General features: G+C 44.0%; 2 protein-coding genes across 4 annotated transcripts in view; one reads left to right on the plus strand and one right to left on the minus strand.

Moving 5' to 3' along the window:
* Positions 1-19,678, minus strand: part of gnas (GNAS complex locus) — a 357,713-nt gene that overhangs the window by 23,407 nt on the left and 314,628 nt on the right. For all 3 annotated transcript variants that reach the window (XM_078555457.1, XM_078555458.1, XM_078555459.1), the window contains exons 6-7: positions 16,385-16,439; positions 4,839-4,912 (exon numbers count right to left, since the gene is read on the minus strand). In XM_078555457.1, the coding sequence (XP_078411583.1) occupies positions 4,839-4,912; positions 16,385-16,439 (129 nt within the window). The remainder of the gene's footprint in view (positions 1-4,838; positions 4,913-16,384; positions 16,440-19,678) is intronic.
* Positions 265-5,382, plus strand: LOC144688648 (small ribosomal subunit protein uS14-like). The gene is made up of 2 exons (XM_078555460.1): positions 265-319; positions 5,261-5,382. Exons 1-2 carry the CDS (start codon positions 265-267, stop codon positions 5,365-5,367), a joined length of 162 nt encoding a protein of 53 aa, XP_078411586.1. The 3' UTR covers positions 5,368-5,382.

Consider the following 19,678-nt stretch of genomic DNA (forward strand, 5'->3'; position numbering starts at 1 on the left):
TATTCCATCACACTCCTTGTGCCTTGTAGATGGTGGACAGGCTTTGGGAAATCAGGTGGTGAGTTACTCGTCACATGATTCCTAGCCTCTGACCTGTTCTCATAGCCACAGTATTTATATGGCTAGTCCAGTTCAGTTTCTGGTCAAGATGTTGATAGTGGGGGATTCAGTGATGGTAGTGCCATTGAATGTCAAGGAGCAATGGTTAGATTCTCTCTTGTTGGAGATGGTCATTGCCTGGCACTTGCGTGGTGTGAATACTACATGGCACTTGTCAGCCTAAGCCTGGATATTGTCCAGGTCTTGCTGCATTTGGGCATGGACTGCTTCAGTATCTGAGGAGTCATGAATGGTGCTGAACATTGTGCATTCATAAGCAAACATCCTTATTCTGACATTATGATAGAAGGAAGATCATTGATGAAACAGTTGAAGGTGATTGGGCCTAGGAAACCACCCTGAGGAATTCCTGCAGTGATGGCCTGGAACTGAGGTGATTGATCTCCAACAACCACAACCATCCTCCTTTGTGCTAGATATGACTCCAACCAGCGGAGAGTTTTCCCCCAGTTCCTATTGACTCCAGTTTGCTTGGGCTCCTTGATGCTACACCAGGTCAAACGCTGCCTTGACGTCAAGGGCAGTCACTCTCACCTCACCTTGGGAGTTCAGCTTTTTTGTCTCTGAACCAAGGCTTTAATGAGATCAGAAGCTTAGTGACCCTGGGGGAACCCAAACTGAGCATCAGTGAGCAGGTTATTGCTAAGCAAATGCAGCTTGGTGGCACCATTGATGACCCCTTGCATCACTTTACTGATGATCGAGAGTAGACTGATGGGGCAGTAATGGCCAGGTTGGATTTGTCCTGCTTTTTGTGTACAGGACATACCTGGGCAATTTTCCAAATTGCTGGGTAGATGCCAATGTTGTAGCTGTACTGGAACAGCTTGGCTAGGAGTGCGGCAAGTTCTGGAGCACAACTCTTTTGTTCTAATGCAGTTACATTGTTAGGGCCCATAGCCTTTGCAGTGTCCAATGCCTTCAGCTGTTTCCTGATATCACGTTGAGTGAATCAAACTGGCTGAAGACTGGCATCTGTGATGCTGGAGACCTCCGCAGGAGGTCGAGATGGATCATCCACTTCGCACTTTTGGCTGAAGGTTGCTGCGAGTGCTCGGCCTCATCTTTTCTATGGTGTGCTGGGCTCCTCCATCATTGAGGATGTGGGGATATTTGTCACATCTGGTAAGGGATAGACAGTCAAGCACTTGCCATGTGCCTCCCCAATTTCGAAAACACAAGAGGCCAGTATTGGAGGAGCACAGATATCTGAGGTTTGTAAGGCTGTAGGAAATGGGGAGGGACAAGGAGATAAGAAGGATTTGAAAACAAGGCTGTGAATTTTAAAATCAAGATGTTATTTGACCTGGAACCAATGTTGGTCAGCGAGCACAGGGACGATAGGCAAATGGTCTTGCTGTAAGTTAAATAATGGGCAGCAGAGTTTTGGATGACCTCAAGTTTACTGAAGGTAGAATGAGAGAGACTAGCTAAGAGTGAGTTAGAATAGTTGAGTCTGAAGGTATGGATGAGGGTTTCAGCGGCGGATGAGCTGGGAAAGGGCGAAGTTGGGCAATATTATGGAAGCGGAAATAGGTGGATGATGGCATGAATGAGGTTGGAAGCTCATCTCAGAATCAAACATGACAGAAAGGTTGCAAACAGACTGGCTTAATTTCAAAATGTTGCTAGTGATCTGTCAAGAGATGTCTTATTCTTTAGGTGCCAAGCTGTCTGCAGGGAGAAGTGATAAAACAGATTGCCAATTCGTGGAGGGGGTTGGTGGATGGAATCTGGAAATTCTCTCTCATCCCTCTAGCCAATGAAGGCAATTAGGAGACCAAAGAGGGGATATGAGAAAGCTCTGGCTCGTAAAAGTAGGGAAAATTCCAAGATATTCTATAAGTATATCAATGAGAAGAGGATAACCAGGGAAAGTGTAGGGCCCATAAGCGACCAAGTGGGCAATCTATGGGTGGAGCCAGAGGACATCGCTAGAGTGTTGAATGAATATTTCACATCCGTCTTCACCCAAGAGAATGAGGATGAAGGTATCAAACTCGGGGAGAGAGACTGCGAGGTTCTTAAGCAAATTGATATAGGGAGTGACAAGGTATTGGAGGTGTTGTGTTGGCAGGCTTAAAAATGGACAAATCTCCAGGTCCAGATGATTTGTGTCCCAGACTGCTGAGGGAGGCAAGGGAGGCGATCGCAGGGGCTCTGACCCAAATTTTTAATTCCTCTCTGGCCACGGTAGGAGGTGCCAGAGGACTGGAGAACAGCTAATGTAGTTCCGCTATTTAAGAAGGGTTGCAGAGTTAAGCTATGGAACTACAGGCCAGTGAGTCTCACGTCAGTAGTAGGGAAACTATTGGAGAAAGTTCTGAAGGAGACTATCTATCTTCACTTGGAGAGGCAAGGTTTGATCAGGGATAGTCAGCATGGCTTTGTCAGAGGGAGGTCATGCCTAACAAATTTGATTGAATTTTTTGAGGAGGTGACCAGGTGTGTAGATGAGGGTAGTGCAGTTGATGTAGTTTATATAGATTTCAGCAAAGCCTTTGACAAGGTCCCACATGGGAGACTTATAAAGAAGCAAATGCACATGGGATACAGGGTAATTTGATAAGGTGGATTCAAAATTGGTTTACTTGTAGGAGACAGAGGGTGATGACAGAAGGATGCTTTAGTGACTGGAAGCCAGTGTTGTACCACAGGGATCTGTGCTGGGTCCGCTATTATTTGTCATTTATATAAGCGACATAGATGACTATGTGGGGGGTAGGATTAGTAAGTTTGCAGATGACACAAAGATTGGCCGGGTGGTTAATAGTGAGGTTGAGTGTCTTGGGCTACAGGAAGATATAGATGGGATGGTCAAATGGGCAGATAAATGGCAGATGGAATTTAACCCTGAAAAGTGTGAGGTGATACACTTTTGGAAGGAGTAATTTGACAAGGAAGTATTCAATGAACGGCATGACACTAGGAAGGTCTGAGGATCAAAGGGACCTTGGCGTGGGCGTTATTAGATCTCTGAAGGCAGAGGGGCATGTTAGTGGGGTGGTGAAAAAGGCATATGGGACACTTGCCTTTATCAATCGAGGCATAGATTACAAAAGTAGGGAGGTCATGTTGGAGTTGTATAGAACATTGGTGAGGCCACAGCTGGAGTACTGTGTGCAGTTCTGATCGCCACATTGTAGGAAGGATGTGATTGCACTGGAGGGGATGCAGAGGAGATTCACCAGGATGTTGCCTGGGATGAAACATTTAAGTTATGAAGAGAGGTTGGATAGATTTGGGTTGTTTTCGTTGGAGCAGAGAAGACTGAGGGGCGACCTGACCGAGGTGTACAAGATTATGAGGGGCATGGATATGGTGGATAGGGAGCAGCTGTTCCCCTTAGTTGAAGGGTTAGTCACGAGGGGACATAAGTTCAAGGTGAGGGGCAGGTGGTTTCGGGGGGATGTGAGGAAAAGCTTTTTTATCCAGAGGGCGGTGACAGTCTGAAATGTGCTGCCTGGGAGGGTGGTGGAGGCGGATTGCCTCACATCCTTTAAAAAGTACCTGGATGAGCACTTGGCACGTCATAACATTCAACGCTATGGGCCAAGTGCTGGTAAATGGGATTAGGTAGGTAGGTCAGGTGTTTCTTACATGTCGGTGCAGACTCGATGGGCTGAAGGGCCTCTTCTACACTGTGATTGTGTGAGAGATTCAGGAATTCCTTTTGTCCAAAGTGAGCACAGTGGGCACTGTGGGGGATGATCAAAGGACATGGCAGCAGAGGAAGATGAGAGGAGATAAAGGTTGGAATTGTTCCTGCTCTCCAGACTGAATTTGGTGTATTAAAAAAATTTCACAAAGGAAGAGAAGTAAAATTATAATTTGAGCTAATGAAGTCAGATCTGGTTAAGGGATAGACAGTCGAGCACTTGCCGTGAGTTTTCAAGTTCACAGCCATAAACTGAGGATACAAATAAATTAACAAAGCTAAAGGTTACGTGTGTAAAAGCCTAGTTAACAGCTGGCTACATCACATTCTTACAACCGATTTTCCTTGGCTGAATCGCAAATTAATGCAACAACTAGTTGTGGGATCATGCAATGATTGCACTCTTTTGATGTTACATACCTTTAGCTGTCACTTAGGCAAACAGCTGGGAAAGTAGAGTTGAAGTTTTCATTGGTTGAATGAACAAAGTGCTGATTAAATAGTTGCAATGAATAAATTTGGTTATCAAGTGGGAATTCAAAACTGCACCGGTCATAAGTTAAGTAAAAATAAGTAATATTCCCTCTTACAGTAATCAGTTGGAGGGGGTCAGGAAACACTGTCTTAATTAAGTGAAAGTGATTGCAAGGGAGAGCAGTTGGATTAACAGTAACCTAGGATTCATAACTCATGACATTGTGATTAATTTACTCATGTTTTCTCTTACTCCCACTTTACCTCCACTGGCCCACTTAAGTCATATTTATGTTACCTTCCCAATAGATGACCCATTCCTAAACGTGTGCCAACATCTCATAGAGCAAAACATTTTTGGGAGTACAAGAGGCATTCACGATGACCTGCTAACTAATTTTCATTTCCTGTGTCCATTCATCACCTCCCCATGATGGGAAAGCAGACTACAAATGCACAAATACTTCATCAGCACCCTAATGGCTCTATCTATACATTGACAACTATTCACAAATCAAGACAAAATGACACTTTCCTACACATCATTACCATGCACAGGATAAAATATCAGCCAAGGAATACTCACTGAAAGTTTACTTTTTCAACTTGAAACCTGGTTTCAAAAATTCCCGATGTCAAAACTCTGCATCGCAGGAGGTCCTTAAAAAAGAAAAGGGAACGTCAGCATAACTAGAAAAGCAAAGAACCTGTTGTTACCAAGTTGCATGTTACTGATTCTTAAATTACAGAAATATGAGTATGTGGCAATGCTTTGAGCCTTGATGTACAGTCACCATATCAGTAAACTTGATTACTTTTTTAAAAAAAAAATCCATCGACTTATTTTGTTTAAGTTACCACCCTTTAATACTGGGTCACACATGGCTAAATATAATTGGATCAATCACTGGGATAGAGATCTGGTCTAACTGTTACTGGCCGCCATGGGTCATCAGCAGCTTTACTGGTCCCAACCCAGGAAACTCTGCAAGGGCTCCCGCTCATGCTGAGTCTGCGTGAACCGACACAGCCTGATCCGGAAATATGGCCTCAACATGTGCTGCCAGTGCTTCAGACAATACGCTAAAGATATCGGCTTCATCAAGCTGGACTAAATTCCAAAAGGAGCAAGAATGCAGTGTGAAATGGAAATGCAGCATGTGTTGAACAACTTTCTACTGTCTTCACCTGGAAGGAGCAAACTTGTGATGCTCCATTTTTGTAAATAAAATTAAATTGTCCTTTGAAAAAAAAGTGATCCAGCAGAGAGACTTAGCAAGACATAACTAAGATCAGATATTGGGACGTAACGAAGTATAACAAGGATGTTTTTTAAATTTCTGTTTTGATGCAGACTTGCAAGCAAAAGGCAAACAACTGATTTAGTCATTTACTTCCAGATCTGACTGGCCCACAAAACACTACTGGGTCCTGTTCTTGTCTGCTGGAAGTTCTCTCTATTCCAAGATTATCCAGAATGCAAAAATAACCCTCTCAACTTTTCTCTACTGTAAACCATCTTAAATCCCTCTCCTCTTTATCCTCACCTCCAACAATAAGTGCGAGGAGCTCATGGCTTTTTTTTGTTACTAAGATTGAGACTATCTGATCAGCTGCCTCTGCAGCTTTCCTCTCTCCCACAAGCCCATGCTTCCCCTAAGGTTTCTCCCTGCCTGAGCCCTGCACTTGCATCATTGTTTCTCTTCTATCTCCCCTCATGCCCTCTTTGTGCTCTTCTTTCCCATGGCACACATGTGCTGTTCCCTCAACCCTATTCCCACAAAACTGCTAGCCAACTTCCCTTCCTGGTCCCCATGTTAGCTGATACAGTTCTCTCTCTTCAGGTGCTGTCTGTACATCTGTTGTCACCACCCCTCTCTTCAAAACACCAACCCTTGTCCCCACCATCCTTGCAAACAACCACCCCAATCTCCAACCCCCAACCTTCCTAAATCTGTGCCCTTCTTTCCCAGAGCTCCATGCTTCAATTCTCCAATGTGGTTTCCACTCATACCACGATGCAGAAATTGCTCTTATCAAATCATAAATGACATCCTACGTGAGTATGACAATGTTCTATTCAGAACTCGGTCCTGGCAGCAGGCTCCCAGGAAGGGGATGGAAATGCTCCAGGGATTTTCCTCAAAGCATCCCTGAAGAAGTCAAACAACCTCGCTGACTCATGGGAGTCCTTGGCTTGTGATTGACCAAAATGGAAAAAAGTCATTTGTGAAGGCCCTGAACAGAGACTTCGTCGAGAGTACACTGAGGCACAGTCAAGACGTCGGACAGACCTCCCAACAACTCATCTACCCAACCCTCCGAGCACGTGGCAGAATCATGCATTGGACTCATCAGCCATCTTAGAACCCGTGGAACCAGAGTGGAAGCGAGTCATCCTCGATCCCGAGAGACTGCCTAAGAAGAAACTTTCCATCCTCGTTTTTCTTGACCTGTCTGCAGCCTTCGATACAGCTGACCACATCATCCTCCTCCAACTCACCTCTGCTGCTGTCCAGCTGGGGACTGCTCTCACATGGTTTCATTCTTACCTATTTAATCATAGCCAGAGAATCACTTTCAATGGTTTCTCTTCCTGCTCTGTTACCTCTGAGGTCGCCCAGGGATCTATCCTTGGCCCCACTCCTGTTTCGCATCTACATGTTGCTTCTTGATGACATCATCCAAAGGCACGGCGTTAATTTACGCTGATGACGCCCACCATAATCCCTCTCGTCTACTCCACTGTTGCTAAATTATCAAACTGCTTATCTGACATCCAGTAGTGGACGAGTGGAGATTTCATCCAATTAAATATTGGGAAAACTGAACCCATTGTTTTTGGTACCTGTTACAAAATCTGCTCCCTAGCTACCAACTCCATCCCTCTCCCTAGCAACATTCTGAGACTAAGCCACTATGTTCACAACCTTGGTGTCACCTTTGAACCCGAGATGAGCTTTCAACCTCATATTTGCGCCATCACTAAGACCGCCTATTTCCATCTCTGTAACATTGCCTGACTCCATCCGTCTCAGCTATCTGCTGCTGAAAGCATCATTCATGCCTTCGCTACCTCTAGACTGGAGTATTCCAACTCCTAGCTGGTCTCCCACATTCCATAAACTTGGTCATCCAAAATACAGCTGCCTGTCTCTCAACTCGCAGTGGTCCCATTCCCCCATCACTACTGTGCTCGGTGACCCACATTCTCGCTTGGTCAAGCAACATCTTGACTTTATAATTCTCATCTTTGTTTTCAAATCCCTCCATGGCCATGCCCCTCACTAATTCTAAACTCTGCCAGTTCCACAAGCCTCCGAGACACTTGCACTCCTCTAATTCTAGCCTCTTGTGCATTCTAAATTATAATTGCTCAACCACTGGAGGCTGTGCCTTCAGTTGCCTTGGCCCCAAGTTCTGGAATTCCCTCTCTACATCTCTCTTCCTCTCTCTCCTCCTCTAAGACACTCCTTAAAAACCTCTGACCAATCTTTTGGTCATCTGACCTAACATCACTTTTTGGGCCTTGGTGTCATACTTTGTTTTATAATACTTCTTTGAAGTGTCTAAAGATGTCTGATTACATTAAAAGTGTCATATAGAAGCTGTTCCTTTTGAGAGGCCTGGGAGCATCGCTATAGATCTAGCTTTGAAGGATATAGTTGTCAGAAAGAACAAACACAAGGGGAAAATCTACTTGACCTCGGTCATACAAATCTATCTGTCACATATGTATCTGTCCATGTCAGTATTTGTAGGAGTGACTACTTCACAGAAATTGTGGAGATAAAATTCCTTCTCACATGGTGGGCACCCTCTATCACACAGTGTGGCACTACCACCATGCTCAAATGGGACATATTCAGATCAAGTTCAGCAGTTCAAACCTGGGGATACTTGAGCCGCTGCAGACCATCATCAACAGCAGAACTATACTCTACCCAATCTGTAGCCTCATGGCTTGGCATATCCATCATCACCATGCCAAGGAACAAATCCCTGATTCAATAAGTAGTATAAAAGAGCATGCCAAGAGCAGCACCAGGTGTACCTAAAATTTAGGGCCATACTTGAAGCAGCTACAGGACAAGACTATATACACACAAAACAGCAGAAACTGCATGTCATAAGCATAGCTAAGTGATCCCACAACCAATGGATCAGAACAAAGCTCTATAGTTCTGCCACATCCAATTGTGACTGATGGTAGACAATTTAACAACCAACAAGAGGCAGCAATTCATGAACATCCCTATGTGTAATGATGGGAGAGCCCAGAAGGTGAGTGCAAAAGACAAGGCTGAACACTTGGAACCATCTTCAGCCAGAAGAGCCAAATGGATGATCCATTTCTGTCTTCTTGAGGTCCCCACCATTGTAGATGCCAGACTTCAGTCAATTTGATTCACTCCATGTGATATCAACAAATTGCAGAGCACACTGGGTACAGCAAAATCTATGAACCCTGACAATATCCCAGCTGCAGTGCTGAATTCTTGCGCCATGCCTCTAGCCATGATGTTCCTGCAAAGCAATAAATTGACATCTATCTGACAAAGTGGAAAATTCCCCAGGTATGCCCTGTTCAGAAAAAGCAGAACAAATCCAATCCAGCCAATTACTGCCCCATTAGCCTATTCTCAATCATCAAATTGATGGAAGAGGTCATCAGCTATTCAGTAGCACTTACTCACTGAAATGCAGTTTGGGTTCTACCAGTACCACTTGGCTCCAGATCTCATTATAGCCTTGGTCCAAACATGGACAAGAGCTGTACTCCAGAGATGCTGAGAGAGTAACTACCCTTGACATCAAGGCAGCATTTGACCGAACCCTAGTAATATTGAAGTCAATGAAAATAAGGGTGAAAATTCTCCAATGATTGGTGTCATATACCAATCACAAAGGGAAAATGGATGTGATTGTTGGAGGCCAATCATCTGTCCCAGGACATCAGTGCAGGGATATCCTCAGGGTGGTGTCCTAGACCAACCATCTTCAGATGCTTCATCAATGGCCTACTTTCTACCATTAGGTCATTCAAGATACTCGCTGATGATTGCACAGTACTCAGTTTCATTTGCAACTCATCAGATAATGAAGCAGTCTGTGCTTGCATGTAAAATGACCTAGGTAACATTCAGACTTGGACTGCGAGGTAGCAAATAACAATTGTGCCACAGCAGTGCCAGGCAAGGAGCATCTCCAACAAGTGAGTCTAACCACCTTACCTTAAAATTCAAAGACATTACCATCATCGAATCGTGCACATTCAACATCCTGGGGGTCACCACCAACCAGAAACTTAGCTGGACCAGCCATATAAACAATGTGGCTACAAGAACAGGTCAGAGGTTGGATATCCTGAGACAAGTGACTCACCTCTTGACTCCTTAGTCTTTTCAACATCTACAAGGCACAAGTTGGCATTGTGCTGGAACACACTCCACTTGCCTGGATGAGTGCGGCTCCAACACTGGAAGCTTGAATCCATCTGGGACAAGTAACTTGTCTTAACATCTACCACCTTAAACTTTAATTTCCTCTTCCACCAGCACTGTGTGGCTGCAGTGTGCACCATCTACAAAATGCAAGGCTTTTTCAGTACCCCTTAAACAGGCAACCTCTACCAAGAAGGGCAGCAAGCGCATTGGGACACAACCACCTTCAAGTTCCTCTCCAGATCATACACCATTCTGACTTGGAAATATATCACTGGTCCTTCATCATTGATGGGTCGAAATCCTGGAACTCCCTATCTAACAGCAGTACGGGGGTACCTTCGCCACACAGACCGCAGCAGTTCAAGGTGGTGGCTCACCACCACTTTCCCAAGGACAATTAGAGCTGGCCAATAAATGCTGGCTTTGCCAATGATGACCACATTGCATGACTGAATACAAAATTGAAAAGATACAGTGCATTTCAACGGAGGTGTTCCTAGTAATGAGGAGTCACAGTTGGGCATTGAAAATTAGAGCTTATTTCACTGGAGCTGAGAAGGCTGAAGGGTGGACCTAATAGGGAGGTTGAAAATTCATGACAGAGTAAATAGTAATAGATTGATTCTGCTGGTCAGTGAAATAATAATGAAAGGGCCAAGTTTAACAATCACAAAAACAGTAAAGAGGAAGTTAGAAAAATATCATGTGAAACAAAATTCTCTGCTGCTATTGTTGAAATAGAGTATAAAAGGGATTAGCTAGTTGGCTGAAAAAGAATACTAGAGAGTATGGATAGCAAGCAAGAGTGGATTAGATTAGATAGTCCATTTAGAAAGAAGCACGTTAGTGCAGACTTGATAGGCTGGACAGCCTGTTTTGAAATATTCTATGATTCTATGTATGGAAATAAGTGACAAAATAGCAATACCAGTTGCAAACCGGAGTTGTGCTTTAATTCAATTTAGACCAAAGCGCCTCACTATCACCTAAAAGCACAACACTATCCACTTAACTAAATGGCAACTTGGACTGTAAAGTAAAAAACATTGTTTCTGAGAATCATGCGTATAGCAGGTGAGAGACCATCATGCTTGGAAATAGGACACTTCTGAATTGCAGCCATCCGGTGTTTGATTCAGGTACTCCCATAGAGGAGAGTGCGAGAGAAGGATCCCGGGACAGGCAGTCAGCAGCACCTAGAGAAGAGTGCGAGAGGAGGGCCTTGGGTCAGGCAGTCAGTTGCACCTCGAGGATCTAGTCTATCTAGAGGATCTAGCATCTAGTCTATACTCAAGTGGGAATAAGGATAAAATAAATGCAATGGTCCATATTCTATTTAGTTAAGATATATCTGGGGAGCTCAGTCCCGTGATTTGCACATCCTGCACTATGTGGGAAACCTTAGACTCTCCTGGCGGTCTGGATGACCATGTGTGCAGGAGGTGTCTCCGACTGGAGCAACTCAAGCTCCGGGTTTTGGAGCTTGAGCAGCAGCTGGGGGCACTACGGTGCATTCACGAGGCTGAGAGGTGGATAGCACATTTCAGGACATAGTCACCCCACAGCTTAAGGAAGTGCAAGACACCAGACAGAAGAAGGGGGACCAGACAGGTAGTGAGGGAATCCCCCGAATGCATCTCGCTTGCAAACCGTTTTTCGACCTTGGAAAACAGCGAGAGTGATGGTTCCTCTGTGGAGGTCAACCAGAGCCAAGGCCATGGCGCTGTGTGCTTGGGGGGGAGGAAGAAATGTGGAATGGCAATAGTGGTAGGAGATTCATTAGTGAGGGGTGTAGACAGGCGCTTCTGTGGCCGTAGACATGACTCCAGGTTGGTATGTTGCCTCCTGGGTGCCAGAGTCAAGGATGTCATGGAACGGCTGCAGGGCATTCTGAAGGGTGAGGGTTATCAGGTCACAGTCCATGTTGGGACCAATGACATAGGAAGAAAGAGAAATGAGGTCCTGCAAGTAGACTTTAGGGAGTCAGGTAGGAAATTGAAAAGCAGGACTTCAAAAGGTAGAAATCTCCAGATTACTCCTGGTGCCATGCAGTAGTGAGTATAGGAACAGAAGGATAGAGCAGATGGATGCGTGGCTGGAGAGATGGGACCTGTACGAGTTGGGCAGGTTACATCTGCTCAGGAACGGGACCAACATTCTCGCGGGGAGGTTTGCTAGTGTTGTAGGGGTGGATTTGAACTAAATTGGTAGGGGGATGAGATCCTGAAAAGTAGTTCAGAGGGGAGAGGAGCTGAGATGGAATTAGAAGTTAAAACAATCGTGAGTGAGTCTGGAAGGCAGAGGAAACATTGGCTAGATAAGAAAGAAGAGAGTATAGCAAGGCTAAATGAAATACATTTTAATTCAAGGAGCTTGAGGAATAAGACAGAGGAGCTGAGGGCACAGATAGGTACATGGGAGTATGATATCACAGATATGACCAAGACTTGGCTAAAAGGGTAGGATTGGCAGCTCAATGTTCCTGGTTATAGGGTATTCAGGTGAGATAGAGCGGGGGATAGAAGAGGAGGGGGTGTCACAATATTGATTAAAGAATCAATTATAGCTATGAGGAGGGATGATATCCTGGAAGGATCATCAAATGAGGCCATATAGGTACAAGTAAAAAACACAAAAAGGGCAAGCACGCTGTTGGGTGTGTACTATAGGCCCCCAAACAGTCAGGGAGAGATAGAGGATCAAATATGTAGTCAAATTTCAGGGAAGCGTAAGAATAATAAGGCAGTAATAGTAGAGCATTTGAATTACTCAAATTTTAACTGGGATAGTATTAGTGTGCAAGGTAGAGAGGGAGCAAATTTCTTAAGTTGCATCCAGGAGAACTGTTTTAGCCAGTTCGTAGAAAGCCCAACAAGGGAGGGGGCAGTTCTGGGCCTAATATTTGGAAATGAGTCCGGGCAGGTGGAAGGCGTATCATCAGGGGAGCATTTTGGAGATAGAGACCATAACTCAGTTGGATTTAGGATAGTTATGGAAAAGGATAGGGTTGAGCTGGGAACAAAAGTTCTAAACTGAGGAAAGGTGAATTTTACTAAGATGAGATACTATTTGGACCAAGTGGACTGGGAGCAGCTACTTGCAGATAAAACAGTGTCAGAGCAGTGGGAGGCATTCAAAGAGGAAATAGCGAGAGTACAGGGCAAGTATGTTCCCGTAAAGATAAAGTGGGGAGACGAAGTCCGGAGAACCCTGGGTGTTAAGGGACATAATGGTTAGGATTAAGAAAAAAAGAGGTATAGGCATCAGGGTGGAGGACTGTGAGACAGCGCGCGTGAGCGAGAGCGCGAGAGAGAGAGAGCGCGAGAGAGAGAGAGCGCGAGAGAGAGAGAGCGCGCGCGCGAGAGCGAGAACAAGAGAGATACAAGCAGATTTAGACGCCTTAAAAAGTGGATAAATCCGCAGGCCTGTTGAGGGAGGCAAGAGAAGAGATACCAGGGGCCCTGGCAGTAATTTTAAAATCCTCTCTGGCCACAGGTGAGGTGCCAGAGGACTGGAGGACTGTTAATGTTGTCCCATTATTAAAAAAGATAGGAAGGGATAGGCCAGGAAATTACAGGCCAGTCAGTCTAACCTCAGTGGTGGGGAAGTTACTAGAAAGAATTCTGAAGGGCAGAATATATCTGCACTTGGAGAGGCACAGATTAATCAGGGATAGTCAGCATGGATTTGCCAAGGGAAGGTCATGTTTGGCAAATTTGATCAAATTTTTTGAAGAGGTAACCTTTTGATAAGGTCCCTCATGGCATACTGGTCAAGGAAGTAAGTAAATGCCCATGGGATCCAAGGCAAAGTGGCATGTTGGATCCAAACTTGGCTGAGAGGCAGGAAGCAGAGGGTGATGGTAGAGGGATGTTTCTATGAATGGAAGTCTGTTTCCAGTGGGATTCCACTGGGGTCGGTGCTGGGGCCCTTGCTGTTTGTGGTGTACATAAATGATTTGGATTTAAATGTAGGGGGTATGATCAAGTAGTTTGTGGATGACATGAAAATTGGTAGGGAGGTAAATAGTGAGGAGGATAGCCACAAACTGCAAGAGGATATCAATGGACTGGTCAGGTGGGCAGAGCAGTGGCAAACAGAATTCAACTCAGAAAAGTGTGAGGTAATGCACTTGGGAAGGGCTAACAAGGCAAGGGATTACACTATGAAGTGTAGGACTCTGGAAAGTACTGAAGATCAGAGGGACCTTGGCGTGCATATCCACAGATCCCTGAGGGTAGCAGGACAGGTAGATAAGGTGGTTAAGAAGGCATATGGGCTACTTGCCTTTATTAGCAAAGGCGTAGAATACAAGAGCAAGGAGGTTATGCTGGAACTGTATAAAACGCTGGTTAGGCCACAACTGGAGTACTGCATGCAGTTCTGGTCACCACGTTATAGGGAGGATGTGGTTGCACTGGAAAGGGTGCAGAGGAGATTTACCAGGATGCTGCCTGGGCTGGAGGGTCTGAGCTATGATGAAAGATCGAATAGGCTGGGGTTGTTTTCCTTGGAGCAGCGAAGGTTGAGCGGGGACCTGATAGAGTTGTATAAGATTATGAGGGGCATAGATAGGGTGGATAGGAAGGCACTTTTTCCATTAGTAGGGACGTCAATAACCAGGGGGCATAGATTTAAGTTAAGAGGTAGGAGGTAAAAGGGGAGTTGAGGAGAAATTTTTTTACCCAGAGGGTGATGGGAGTCTGGAACCACACTTTCAGGCAGTGAGTTAAGAAGTATTTAGATATTCACGTGCATTGCCATAGCCTCCAGTGCTATAGCCCGAGTGCTGGAAATGGGATGAGTGTTGTCAGATCATTGTTGAACGGCACAGACACGATGGGCCGAATGGCCTCCTTCTGTGCTGTAAACATCTATGAGTTTATGTAATACAGTTAGATTCAGAACAATGCTACCTCCACACATCATAAACATGACCAATGCGCCAAGTACAGAGTAGAAATCCAACCTCACAACAGCACCCTTTACTACACTGGTATGCAGTCGTTCTATTTCCTACACAACTGCCGAATGGGATTGCTGATTTAGTATCAAACTACAGGTAGGCCCTTGTGTTGTGGGCCCAAGATTGAAGGGAAGTGAACTGAGACCGACTACATGTCTTCACATAGGGACACTTATACTCCACCCAGCAGATATAAAAGACTTTAATCCCACTGGTCTGCGATTTGAATTCAGGCCACTGCAATGAAGAAACAGCATCAAATCTATTGTAAACTTGCACATTCAACGAATGCTTGTTACCATAAAACAGCACTTCATGAGGCTTCAGGGGCAAAGATGCATAAAATTACTGGCTGTGACTAGTGGTTTAAATATAAAAACCATGGAATTGCAGAAAACATTATAACAGGAATTTTGCTGGACTTTGTTCTGAGTCATGGTGGATACAAGTTACAGCTGTATTGTTTTAAAAACAGAAAATGCTGGAAATACTCAGCATGTCTGGCAGCATATGCGGAGAGAGTAAAAGATATAACTCTTCAGGCTGATGACCTTTCCTCAGAACTGGGAAAGGTCAGAAATGTAACAGGTTTTCAGCAGTGAAAGAGGGAGGGATGGAAACAAAAGGTGAGGCCAAAGGGAGTGGTAATGGGGTGAGTAAAGAAACAAAAGACGTATCTAAAGGGGGGTGTGAATGGCAGGATGATAAATAGTTGCTGTCTGAAAGTAAAAGAGAAAAAAAGAGGGAAATAGCCAATCTAGCTGAAAAAAAGGAAACAAATGGAGATAGAGATTACAAGGTTATGTGGCCTTGTACCCTGAACACTTTAGTCATTTAATCTCTCCTGCCCTCCACTCAATCACAAACCTTCACTTTTGATTTTTCTCCCACTCTCCCCATTTTCACTTGGCCAAAATCTATGACATTTTGAAAAAACTTTTTCCAGTTCTGATCAAAGGTCACAGATCTGAAGCATTAATTCTGTTCCCCTCCTCAGAGATGCTGCCAGACCTGCTGAGTATCTCCAGCATTTTCTGTTTTTATTTTTGATTTCCAGTATCTGCAGTATTTTGCTTTTGTAGCTGAACTATTTTGCCTTGTAGTTTGGAAATGACAACAGAATCTGATTTTCAGCTCATATGAATGCCTGCAGGGTGAGGGGAAGGACCATTGCAATTTCTGCACTGGCACTGTTTTAACTCAGATTCCAGGAAGCCTGATGCCCAAAGACCTGGCTCCAAGTCTTTCTGCTGTTAAATCTGGCTCGTTTATTCTGGTGGCAGACTCATAGACTAGAGATTTTTGTGGATCTAAAAGCTTGGCTCCAGGGCCAGGGAGCTGACTTACGACATGGAATCCAAACTGAACACTAGTATAAAAGCAGATTATGTGCCGTCATGGTTGAAAGCATATGACAATCCTATGGCCAAAAGCTTTTTGCTTATTGCATTTCAGATCTTTCAACATAGCAATTTGATCAAGTCAGTGCTCCAGCTGATCCATTTCAAAAATAGAAAATTTGAGCTGACCACAGTCAAAGTTAATTTTACCATGCCTTACAGGAGAAGAACAATATACAACAGAAAAGTAAAATCGCCAAAATATTAAGTACAGGGCATAGGCCAAAATAATTTCAACTGCTTTGTCTCAGTCAGGGAATGGTGCATGTTACAATGGAGAAATTAAAATGAACAGGGGAACATTAATAAATCAGCTTACCTGGTCTGGAGGTATGTAGTCATTTTGTTTGACTATGTCAATCCGGTCTAGAAAGCTGCAAGACAAAACAAATAAATACACTATTAACAGAACATGCCTATTTGGTGAAGGGAAGGTAGTTACAGCTGATATTTAAATAATTTACTCTGCAACAAATTAATTTAAAAAAAAACAACCTCAGTTAACTCCAGTTGAGCATATTGAAATGCTCCGTTTCCCTTATGCGCATTTTTAAAAGTTATTCTTGGAACTCCCTTGTGTTGCAACAGAAAGAATTATGTCATAAACTTTCAAACTGGGGCCTCTGTACCTTGGGCTGAGGGGTGCACAAGGGAATCCCAGGAGTCTGACAGGTCATCAGATTTCTGTACTGGGTGACTTACTGATAAATTACTTCTGTTGCTGTTATTAAAAGACATTTTCTGCAGCAATACTGTTTCCTTTGGCTAGCTGATGCCATTGCTCAGATAAAAATGATCACACGTGTACTAGAAAATCAATAAGACAAACTTAAAACAAGGCATATGTGCTAATGTTAAATACAGGTCGAGCATCCTTTATGTGAAACCCCCAGGCCTGATTGCATTTCAGATAATTTCAGTTTTCGGATACCGCATATAAGCTTACATTACAATAGCCTGAACCTAGGCTAGCTATCGTCTTAAGTAAATAAAATTGCTAGAAAAGTAAGGTGTATCACTAAATAATAAATACAGGTACCTGTAATAAGTTTCTTTTTGACATGTTCACCGCAAAAATCGCAAGGTAAACAGTACAGACAAACTAGACTTCCCATGCTAAAGGTCGATGAGGTTCAAAAAAAGTGTGTCTTTTGGATGTGTTCAGTTTTCAGATTTTCGGATAAAGGATACGCGACCAGTAGTGTTATATACATGTCATGTTCCATAAGTATCTTGCATTTGATTCTTGCCACAAAAGTAGCAGAAATAGGGCAAATATTAACCTAGCTAAATTTGTCAACATTCACATACATTGTGCACACCTTTGCGCATTCCCTTAACTTTTGAAAAGTCACAACAGCGCTAGGTGTAGGATTCAGCAGCAGCCTGTTTCTATTGTTTATTGCTAGTGCCCTGGTAGCTGGGTGATATCTATTTTGGCCAATGTTATTCAAGCTCAGAAGGTCCTCTTCTTTTGCATAACTGGTCACTAATCCTATTCCATTCAGTATACAAGGGTTTCAGCTAAAAGGCCCGACAATGACACATTTACACTTTGCTAGTGCTGTTGGGGAAGGTTTAAACTAACTTGGTAGGGTAAATAAGGTGTACAAAAGATTTGGAAAAGCAGACAGAACTACAGTAAGAAATAGTAAGGTATTAGGTAGGGTCAGGCTAAGAGGTCGAAATTAGATTTACAGTGCATGAACATAAATGCATGAAGTGTGGTAAATAAAGCTGGTGAGATACTGGTGCAGGTACATGGGAATATGATGTTGTGGATATAGCAGAGATCTGGCTCCAAAAAGGGCAGGGCTGGGTACTAAATATTCCTGGATACAAGGTGTTCAGGAAAGACTGGGAAGGGAAGAAATGAGAGAAAGGAGGGAAGCTATAATGATTAAGGAGAATGGTGGGGAAACTATTGGAAGAAATTCTGAGGGACAGAATTAATCTACACTTGGAGAGGCAGGGATTAATCAAGGATAGTCAGCATGGCTTTGTTAAGGGGAGGTCATGTCTGACCAATTTGATTGAATTTTTCGAAGAGGTGACCAGGTGTGCAGATGAAGGCAATGCATTTGATGTAGTCTACTTTGACTTCAGCAAGACTTTTGATAAGGTACCGCATGGGTGACTGATAAAGAAGGTAAGAGCCCATGGGATCCAAGGCAATTTGGCAAATTGGATCCAGAATTGGCTGAGTGGCAGGAAGCAGAGGGTGATGGTCGAGGGGTGTTTTTGTGACTGGATGCCCGTGTCCAGTGAGGTTTCACAGGGATCGGTGTTAGGTCCCTTGCTGTTTGTGGTATATATAAACAATTTAGACTTGACTATAGGACGCTTGATCAGTGAGTTCGCGGATGACATGAAAATTGGTGGGGTGGTAAATAGTGAGGAGGATAGCCTTAGATTACAGAAGGATATAGAAGGGCTGGTTAGATGGAATGATCAGTGGCTAATGGAATTTAATCTGGATAAGTGTGAGGTGATGCACTTGGGCAGGACAAACAAGGCACGGGAATACAAGATGAATGGTAGGACGCTGGGAAGTACTGAGGATCAGAGGGGCCTTAGTTTGCATGTCCACCTGTCCCTTAAGGTAGCAGGACAGGTAGGTAAGGTGGTTAAGAAGGCATATGGGATACTTGCCTTTATTAGCCGAGACATAGAATATAAGAGCAGGGAGGTTATGCTGGAACTGTATTAAACGCTGGTTAGGCCACAGCTAGAGTATTGCGTGCAGTTCTGGAATCGCATTATAGGAAGGGTGCGATTGCACTAGAGAGAGTGCAGAGGAGATTTACCAGGATGTTACCTGGGCTGGAGAGTTTTAGTTATGTGGAGAGATTGGATAGACTGGGGTTATTTTCCCTGGAGCAGAGGAGATTGAGGGGGGACATGATTGACGTGTATAAAATTATGAGGGGCATAGATAGGGTATTCAGAATAGAACCTTTCCCCTTGGTGCAGGGATCAATAACCAAGGGGCGCAGATTTAAGGTAAGGGGCAGGAGGTTTAGAGCGGATGTGAGGAAGAATTTTTTCACCCAGAGAGCGATGGGAATCTGAAACTCACTGCCTGAAAGGGTGGTAGAGGCAGAAACCCTCATAACATTTAAGAAGTATTTGGATGTGCACTTGCGATGCCATGGCATGCAAGGCTATAGGCCTAGTGCTGGAAAATGGGATTAGAATAGTTAGGTACTTATTTGACCGGCGCAGACTCAATGGGCCGAAGGGCCCTTTTCTGTGCTGTAGGCCTCTATGACTGAGAATATTACTGTACTAGAGAAAGGATGTCCTGGAGAGATCAATGACTGAACCTGTTTGGTTAATGAGTTAAGAAATAATAGGACAATTCTATACTGGGTGCATTCTATAGGCCACCAACTAGTGGAAGGATATAGAGGAGCAAATTTGCAAAGATATTATGACAGGTACAGAAACTATGGAGTAGTCATAATGGGGGGTTTCAATTATCCTAATATAGACTGTGATAGTAATAGCGTAAGGGCAGAGGTGGGGAAGAGTTCCTGAATCATGAGAATTTTCTTCATCAGTGTGTTTTTGGCCCAATGAGGAAGAGTCTTTGCAGAATCTGGTTCTGTTG

This window comes from Cetorhinus maximus, chromosome 13 (assembly GCF_964194155.1).
Source record: "Cetorhinus maximus chromosome 13, sCetMax3.hap1.1, whole genome shotgun sequence".
NCBI classification, from domain to species: domain Eukaryota; kingdom Metazoa; phylum Chordata; class Chondrichthyes; order Lamniformes; family Cetorhinidae; genus Cetorhinus; species Cetorhinus maximus.

Coding starts and splice junctions, on each gene's coding strand:
- LOC144688648 (XM_078555460.1), top strand. CDS start 265: ATGGCACTTGTCAGCCTAAGCCTGGATATTGTCCAGGTCTTGCTGCAT. Junction 320..5,260: donor GGTCTTGCTGCATTTGGGCA/TGGACTGCTTCA, acceptor CCCGCTCATGCT/GAGTCTGCGTGAACCGACAC.